The following is a 9562-nucleotide window of genomic DNA, read 5'->3' as shown; positions in this document are numbered from 1 at the left end:
ATGGAAGCGGCGGTGATTGGGGTGGTGGCGGTACTGTTCGTGGTCACTGTGGCCATCACCTGCATCCTCTGCTGCTTCAGCTATGACTCAAAGACCCAGGACCCTCAGGGGGGGACTGCCCAGAGCTTCACAGTGGCCACATTTCGCCAGGAGGCTTCTTTCTTCTCAGGACCTGGGTCCCAAACCCAGGCAGTGACCTGTGCTCGAGACTTCTGGACCATTATGTGAGGCCTGATGGCCCCTTGGGATTTGCCAAAGGGTCCGTCCCACCCACCTCCTCAAAGAACCTTCCCTGGCATCCCACCCCTCCCAGGCCTGCACCCCTGTGCCTCCCCTCCTGTATCCAATCTCCTCCCATCTTGGCCTTCTGCATCCTCAGCCTGGGGGACCTGAGATGCCGGGATGAGGTGGGAGTCTACTTGGATTCTTGAGAGCTCAGCTGGGCCCTAGCCACAGGATGGAGCCCAGGAGCGGTCTGTGGAGGTGGGGGCAGCGCGGGACTGCATGGCAGGCAGCCCTGTTGATGTACACTGGCTCAGAAACATGACCAGAGTTTATGGTCAACAGGGTGTCTGTGAAAGCTGTTCTATTGCCACCTGAGGAAATAGCGCCCCCACTGCCCCAGTGGACACTTTTAGAAACTACTTTTTCCGGGCTCCTCTAATGGAGTATTTTTGCATACTGCGCACTAGTGCCAACCCTGAGGCCTGTGCCCTGCTAGTTGCCTGAAATCAGCTCTGAAATCTTGAAGCCAAAGAGAGCCGCTCCCGGGGAACAAGTGATTTGTTTTATAATGAGAATGTATAGCCTTTTATGGGCCTTTCCAAGTCTGGTTTGGAAAACCACAAAAGGAAACAGAAGAAAACATAAGAGTCACAAGAGGTACAAGACACTTGATTAATGGGAAAGCCGAACAGAAGAGTTTCAAACGCATTTTGAACCAGAGTGACTTGCATCATTTAGAAATGGTAGAAAAACCATGAACTGACAGATAATTCAAAAAAATGTTAAAATGTTATGTTGCACTCAGAATATGTAACGAAGCTCTTGTTTTCATTGCAATAAAGAGATGTTCGGTTTTTATTAATAGAAAATATGTTCTCTCTGCCCACAGAATAAATGCTGTGCCACAGATGGTTTGACAGGTGCAAAATTCCAAGCCTCCTGGCTTGCACATCTGCATCCAGCCCTGCGTGGGCGACTCTCCCTGGCCTGCCTGTCGGGGTGGGGGGCTGAGCCTGAGGGGTCTGTAAGGGGGCCCAGATGGGCTGCCACAGGGAGGACTCAGAGAGAGGCTAAGTCTGGGAGGTGCAGGGAGAGCCAGGCTGGTGCAGGGTGAGGGGTTGGTGAGCCCAGGGAGGAGAGAGCTCGGCCCAGGGACTGGAGTTCCTGGGACCATGTCCTCGTCACTCTGGACACTTCATAGATAAGCGTGGAAGGGCGCTGGCTTCCAGGGGCCCAGGAGACTGAGCAAAGAGAACCACTGCGGGGCATGCTCCCCACAAGTGAACACTGGGACAGGGCTGAGCATGCTTTGTCTTCTGGGGATGACCCCTGAGGGGAAAGAGGCAGGAGCAGGAGAGGTGGAGGAAGAAGGCACACAGGGATGTGGGTCCTTAGTATCCCCTCACCTTTGCTCTGCCTGAGTGCCGGCCGCACCCCCTGGATAACTCAGCAAGGCAGATCTCGCTGGCAGAGGCAGGCCCGTTCTGAGTCCTTTCTCAGAAAGAAATCTGGGCAGTGCATTTCCACTGGAACTCGGCAGGCTCCTCTTCCTAAAGGCAGACTGGTCAGGGGAGGGTGGGCGCGTCCAGATGCAACAAAATACCTGGGAACAGGAGCTCTTGTGTGTTTGGGGGGAAGATGACCACGCAGGGTGTCAGAGGGGAGAAGTGTGGGCCTCATTCTCCTCTGCCCTCAAGCAGAGTCAACTTTGCTCTGGGTCAGTCACCTGTCAGCTGGAGCCCAGAGAACCTGCCCTGTATTGTGTAGTCACGACCCGTACCGGGTCAGTTCAGTGAGGGTCTCTAGGTTTGAATGGAAGGACTGTGAAGTGGAGCAGTAAGAGTGAGGTAGTCTAACCTCCCTCTGCAGGGCCAGACAGCCTGTCAGGCCCTGGGGGTCCTCATCTGTTCACTTCTCACCTACCCACTGATCTACCTGCCCTGTCATCCATCCATCCATCCATCTATCCATCCATCCATCCATCCATCTATCCATCCATCTACCATCTGTCCATCTAACCATCCATCCATCCATCCATCCATCCATCCATCCATCCACCATTAACCCACCCATTCATTCAGTCCATATACCCACACACTCATGGCCGCTCACACATCCACCCACCTAACCATCTACCCTTCCAACTATCTTCTCCTTGAGTCTCCCTTCCTCACTCACCTGGGCACCTGTCTGTCCATTCCATCACTCAGTCATTCACTCCACTGACCAAGCTTGAACTGTGCACCTGGCCCTGCCCAGGCGGGTGAGAGTCAACCAGACCCAGTTCACACTCAGAGAACTCCTGGACGAGGCAACAGGTAATCTGCTCTGGGTGCTTAGGCAGGGAGAGCTGGGAGAAACAGGAAAACCTGGAGCAGGAGGCCCAAGAAGGGACTTGGACAAGCAGAAAAGTTCAAGGCCAGTCTCAATAACTTACTGAGATCCTTAGCAACTTAGCAGGACCTCGTTTCAAAATAAATTAAATAGGGTTGGAGGCATAGAAGTAAAATGCCCCTGGGTTCAACTCCCAGTGGCTTCTCCCCCCCCCCACACACACACAAAAGGCAAAAAGAATAAATCAATAAATAAGTAAATGGGGGGAAGGTGTTGGTTCAGAGACCCTATAGCAGAAGCCAGTGGCTCAGTCTGGCTGACACATGTGAGGCTGGGCAAGCAGGATCCCCCCCTCTCCTCCTCCTCCTCCTTCTCCTCCTTCTTTTTGCAGAACTGGGGGTTGAACTCAGGGGCATTCTACCTCTGAGCTACGCCCCTAGCCCTATTTTTTATTCTTAATTTTGAAACAGGGTCTCGCTAAGTTGCAGAGGGCCTCACTAAGTAGCTGAGGCTGGCTATGAATTTGTGATCCTCCTGTCTTAATCTCCCAAGTACTAGGTTTACAAGCATGCATCACCATGCCCAGCTAGGATGCACTTCTTGCTGCATTTGGCCAGCACGTGTCCAGGCAACAGAGGATGGAGGGTGCAAAGCGGCAGCTTTACTTGTCAGGCTGGACAGGCACAGCGTGCAGGCACACCCGAGAACACTGCCATACGCTGCTGCTGAGGCCAGGGGCTGGAGCTGGTGAGGTGGTCAAGGCCGGCACCCCGGAGCAGGCTGACAGGAGATTTTGAGGAGCAACCAGAGAAGGGAGAGGAAAGTCCAAAGTACACTGGCCAAAGAATCGGGGCAGTAGGGCTGCAAGATTTAGCAAATAAAAATACAGGACTTCTGGTTAAAGTGTATTTCAGAGAGACAATGAGTAGTTTTTGGTATAAATATGTCCTGTGCAATAGTTGGGACATATTTATACTGAAACATTGTGTCACCCCTCTGAGATGCCAGTCTCACTGCACCTGCTGCATTTTTATCTGGTGACACCATGGGGAGAGTAGTTCTGTGAGGCGGGTTCTGAGGGCCACCGAAGGCAGAGGGGTTGACAAAGTGAGCTCAGACCGAGGTCCCTGGTCCCTGCAATAATAAGACTTGACAGTGACCTTGGGTAGAGTAAACAGCCGTACAGTAATGTGTGTGTGTGTGTGTGTGTGTGTGTGTGTGTGTGTTGTGTGTGGTGTGTATGTTGTGGGAGTGACATGTGTGGTATGTTGGGGTGTGGTGTGCATATAATGTGTGTGCTCTCGTGTGTGGTATGTTGGGGTGTGGTGTGCGTATGTTGTGTGTGCGCTCGGGTATGTTGGGGTGTGGTGTGCGTATGCTGTGAGTGTGTGCTATGCCATTCTGCCGAGTGCAGTCCATTGTATAAGGAGAGGGAGGGGCCCCCAACAGGCCAACAGGAAGCCCCCCAAGAAGAGAGACCCCAACCCACTATCCTCTAGGGAAGGAGGCCACAGTGCAAGGACAAGACAGGCCCCCATCACCAAAATACTAGTAAAGCCGCGGGTGTTTATCTGGTGGCTCTAGGGAAGTGGCTGCTCAAGGTCACCCTGGAAGGGGGGGGCACTCTTTTTTTTTTTTTTTTTTGGTTTTGGGATTGAACCTGGGGGCATTCTGCCTCTGAGCTACACCTCTAACCCTTTTTATTTTTATTTTCAACAGGCTCTCGATAATTGCTAGAGTCTCACTAACTTGCTGAGGCTGGCCTTGAACTGCAGTCCTCCTGTCTAAACCTCCCAAGTACTGGAATTACAGGCATATGCCACCATGCTTTACAGGCAGAACCACTCTTGAACCCAGGCCTCCCAGTTTCCAAACGTAGCATTCTCTCTCTTCACTCCACTATGATTGCTAGCTCCAACTCAGCTTTCACTGCGCGGCAGGGACTGTGGTTTCAGACATATCCCCTTGTCACCGCTCACTCACAGCAACCCTGTAATCTCCATTTAACAGAGCACGGAGGAGCCGCAGTGCTGTGAGTGCTTTGGGCAGATGCCAGATCTGCAGTCGCAGAGCTGAGCTTTCTGCGCCACGCAAACTCTTGGCAGACCCCACTGTATCTCTTCAAGAAGAGCAAGGCCCAGGGATCTGATTGCCAGGTTCACCTGAGCAAAACCCCTACTAATACCTGCCCTCACCTGTTTCTGACTTTGCAGAAGAAAGGCGTCTTTGTGGTCTGTGGCCTTGAGGCCTACCTAAGGCTTCACACCTATGGAGATCAGACTGTGCCTCTCTCTGAGAAAGGTCTGGCTTTCCTTCACCTCCTGGAGCATCTCTTTAGCTCTGCCGCTGGACAAAGGACAGGGAAGGCCCCTGGGCTCCATCCCAATCCCGCGGGGCACAGAGAAAAGGGCCGGCCTCTACCACTGACTTGCAAGGCCTCCCTGACCTGGTCGTGCAGAGGAGATGAGGATCCTGTCTGGCCTTGTCTAGGGGAGGTCTGAGCGTCAAGACCCTTGAAGCTCAGCTGTGGGGAGGGGCCAGGGAAGAGGCCCCCCCCCCTCCCCTTCTCCACACCCCCTGGCTCTGAAGCCAAGCCCGTATTTCTGTCCAGGACAGGCTGCATTCTGGAATCACAGGCCTTGGAATAACATGTTTTCCGGAAAAGTACCTTCCTTAAAGGAAACTGCTTGTTCCAAGGAGTAGAAAAGGGCAATTGTGCTTTGCCAGGTCCCCGTTCCAGAAGACATGGCATTTGAAAAGGCACACACAGCTGGAGCCACAGAGACCTACAGCCCTGCTCCACACCCCTGCCCAGAGGTGCTCATCCAGCACACTGGTAATCACCCACAGGAGGGGCGGTCTGGCACACCCAGCACAGCCATAAAATCCAATGGCAGGCAGCATTCAAAATGTAAACTCACTAACACGAAAGGACATTCATCATGAACTAGTAAGTAAAAAGTCAGAGCGGATGAGAGAAATGAAAGGTGGCTGTAAGATGATATCCTGCTCTTTGTTAAAATATACTTCTGTGCGCAGAAAAGGATGTGGAGAGCTACAGACCAAGGTGTTAATAAGCAATTTTCTCTGGGTGGGTGGGGTTGTATATTTTAAGTGTTTTCCCTTAGCTATAATTTGATGTTGTTGATTTTTTGTTTGTTTGTTTTTGTAATGCTAGAGATTGAACCCTGGGTCACACATGTGCTAGGCTCCCGCTCTACCCTCCCCCGGCCCCCTTTGCTATAATTTGGATCCTGGATCTTGTCTCCCAAAGGCCCATGTGTTAAAGGCTTTGTTTTCAGATGGTGCTACTAGGGGGTGGTGCAACCTTTAAGAGGCGGGGCCTAGTAGGAGGTCTTTAGGTCATTGGCTGTGTGCTCTTAAAGGGATGATGGGACCCGCTCCCTCCCCTTCCCCTCTTTCACTTTCTGGCCACAAGGTGAGCAGTTTTGTTCTCCTATGTGCGCTCCTGCCATGACATGTAGCCTCACATGGCCTAAAAATGACAGGACCAATGACCATGGACTAGAGCCTCCAACTTGGTGAGCCCAAACAAACCTTTGCTTTCTATAACTTGCTTATCTCAAGCATTTGTTATAATGACCACAAAGCCTTTTTATCTGTATCTCTGGTAATGAATAGTTTGTGTTTAGATAAGGAAAGGCAAGAAACAGAGGAAAAGGAACAACAAAGGCTATTTTTGAAATTATAAAATGGATCAACTTCAATCTGAGATTAATACAATAACACAAACAGATAAAGAGATGGGGACAGATTCTCAAGACAGACATGTGGTTGGGTGTAAACACACACACACACACACACACACACACACACACACACTCTGCCCAGTTCACATGGTTGAAGAAGACATGGAGGGAAGTTGCTAAGTTTCCAGGAAACTCTGGGCTCTGGGTTGGACTCTGGGTGTGGAGCCCAGAGTTTTTGGATTTTCTGTGCCTGCAGGGGTATGTTTAGGAGGGCTGAGGAGAACAGGAGTGTTCTGGGGCTCACTGGCCCATGGCAGAGGCCTGGTTATACCTGTGCCCACCCTGTGTCTTTAGACAGGTAGATTTAGGGCATGGATTCTAATCTCAGGTCCCTACCTTGGGCAAGGCTGAGGAAATAAAAAATAAAATAGAGATGGGGTGTAGCACAGAGAGAGAATACCCCTAGGTTCAATCCCCAGTATCAAATAAAATAAAAGGACATATTTTTTACGCTAGCCTCCTGTACGAGGCCCCAGAAGAACAGATAAAGTCATTTGTGCTAAGTACCACATGATCAAACTGAACTTTCAAACTAGTCAATTAAAAAAAAAAAAAAGCCAGGCGTGGTGGCGCACGCTTGTCATCCCAGCATTCAGGAGGCTGAGACCCGAGGATCATGGTTCGCGGCCAGCCTCAGCTGGTCTTAGTGAGGCCCTTTGCAACTCAGTGAGACCTGGCTTCAAAATAAAGAATAAAAAAAAATAAAATAGGGCTGGGTGTGTCGCCTGGAGGTAGAATGCCCCTAGGTTCCATCCCCAAACCCACAAAAAAAAAAAAAAAAAAAAAAAAAAAAGGACCAGGAGATTCCAATCAACCCCAGTCAAAGTACCGAGGAAGTCCTCGGTCAGTGTTGGCCTGAGAGGGAAAGTCACTTTGAAATCACCAGCACATCTTTTATCTCCTGTCTCTGCTTTCTTCAGCTCTCTCTGTCTGTACAGCCAACCTCTTCTATTCAGCTCACGGGACACACTTTTGCTATTTTATAGAACAAGGTGTTGCTAGATTCCAGAATCACAAAAGCCAATTAGATCTTTAAACAAAATTTGTTATAATTTTGTCTTTTGACGGTTTCTAGCAAAAGCAAATACCACTTGAGAGAATCTTTGAATGGAGAGTAATGGCGTGTGGCCAATGAAAGACCTTAGTAACATCTAGGTCCCTTGAGTCAGGAGGTATGGGAGAGGGGACTGTGCCTGGAGGTACAGATGGGTCATCTGTAACATAAGAGACGGTGGCTCTGTGGATGTCTACCGCCCTGTCTGCCAGAGGATGGACGATAAGTAAGCTTGTGCACTGCTCTTAGTTGGGTAGCCTGGGGAAAGATGTTCTCAGATTCAGCCTTCATTGGGCTTTTCACAAATGTCTGTAACTTTGCCTTTGTAGCAGTCAGACCCCTGGAAGACAGAGAAGGCACTTCTGCTCTGTCAGCTGAAGGTTTAAATACTAGCAAAGGAGCCCTAGGATTCAGGCTAGGGATGATCTAGGAGGTAGGGGTTAGGTCTGCCAGCTGCTTTATACATTCAAATGTCATTTGGCACTGGGGTTTGGACTTTTTTATGGAGAGCCCCAGGGAAATCTAGAACTAATAGGTGAAGACTGGCAATTTCATCCTAAATTAAATAGGAACCACCTATCCATTAGAGCTAGAATATTTTTTTTCTTTCTTTTTCTTTTTTTATTTATTTTTTCAATTTTTTTTATTGGTGTATTATATTCATACAACTTATTGGGGTAAAAAAAAACTTGTGTGTACAAACATGTACTCATCGCTGATTTAACCCCTACCCAATTCCCACCCCATTCCCTCCCTGTCCCTCCCTCCCTTGCTTGGCTTAGTGATTGACTTTGATATGTTTAAGTACATTGTGTGTTTTAGAGATTTTCCTCTTCCCCCCTCCTTTCTCCTCCTTTAGGTTGTCTTATTTGCTCCTCTATAGGATTTCCTCTTTCAAGAGTTCCTCCTATGACCATTAGGGCTAGAATATATAGCTACTTTTATTTATTTATAGAGGGGGTCTCGCTATGTTGCCCAGGCTGGTCTTGAACTCCTAAATTCAAGTGATTGTTTCGAGTGCTGGAACCACTGGTCTGCCCCACCATGCCTGACTACAGCTACCTTTTAATATCATCTCTCTACTGCTGGGGTTATTTATACACAGTATGCTGTAGAAGCAAGTCTTCAGCTAAGCAGCAGATCTCAAATATCAAGCAACTAATCAGTACCTGCCCATAAAAATTTCTGGGTCTAGTTTCCAAATGAGGAATGAAAAGGTAATGTGATACCTTTTTAAAATAAGTCTAAATATTTGCAATTTGAAGCACATTTCCATTTAGTCTGAGATTATGTTCTTTCTATTTGAAGGACTCACAGAATGTCTTTTTGGTGGTGTTGTTGTTAATGAGTTGTATTAGTTATTATTTAATACCTCAGTGACACAATTAATTTTGGCAACTCTACATAAGTCTCCGTTTTCAGAAAGTTGTAGTGGCTGTGACATCTGGTCACCATAAAAAATGTGGACAAGATGATACTTGGTTGTTTCTCTGAATTGCCCTTTCAAGGGTCTGTAGTTTGTTGGAATGTCCACTAGATGCCATTCTTGTGTACTGATAGCCGCTAGAAAATTTCATAGTGCAAATTAGAGAAACCAGAAATATGGTCCCCTTGCTGACAGTCAAGTCAACCTGATTGACCAAGTTTTCATTTTTTTTAGTGTGCTTACAAGTAACCATTGCTCTTGGACAAAGCTTCTGTGAGCTTCTCACTGGCTGGTGTCTTCATGGGAGCAGGGATTATGTCCTGTCCAGTTTACAGAGCACACGGCACCAGCATGACGCCACACTAGTACGATGATAATTCCCATTTGTCTAGAGGCCGATGCTTTAAGGCCCTCAGGGTTCACTTCCCCTCAGTGGTGGTCCAAGTTGTAAAGAAGGGCTGTTTTGTCTCTCTCTATAACAAGCCAAGGAGAATTTAGTGCAAATTGTTTATAGCAAAGGCTTTCTACTGCCTTCCTTCATTTAAAAGATACTTGTTGAGTGCTGCTGTGTGTTGAGGGCTGTACTGTACTCTGTGCTGGGCATTATGTGCTAGCAATAAAGATGACAGGTCTCTGGGCCTGGTGGTGCATGCCTGTAATCCCAGTACTTGAGCGGCTGAGACAGGAGGATGACAGGTTGGAGGCCAGCCTCAGCAGTTTAACAAGGCCCTCAGAAACTTAGTGAGACCCTGC

General features: G+C 48.8%; 1 protein-coding gene across 1 annotated transcript; it reads left to right on the top strand.

The window, feature by feature from the left end:
* Positions 1–228, top strand: SPAAR (small regulatory polypeptide of amino acid response; the record flags this gene model as incomplete). Its single annotated transcript, XM_080709036.1, has 1 exon — positions 1–228. One exon carries the CDS (start codon positions 1–3, stop codon positions 226–228), a length of 228 nt encoding a protein of 75 aa, XP_080565162.1.
* Positions 229–9562: the final 9334 nt, after the last annotated feature.

The sequence above is a fragment of the Muscardinus avellanarius genome, assembly GCF_963383645.1.
Source record: "Muscardinus avellanarius genome assembly, chromosome: 13".
NCBI classification, from domain to species: domain Eukaryota; kingdom Metazoa; phylum Chordata; class Mammalia; order Rodentia; family Gliridae; genus Muscardinus; species Muscardinus avellanarius.
Note: the sequence above shows the minus strand (reverse complement) of the source record. Positions and strands in the feature narration are given on the sequence as shown.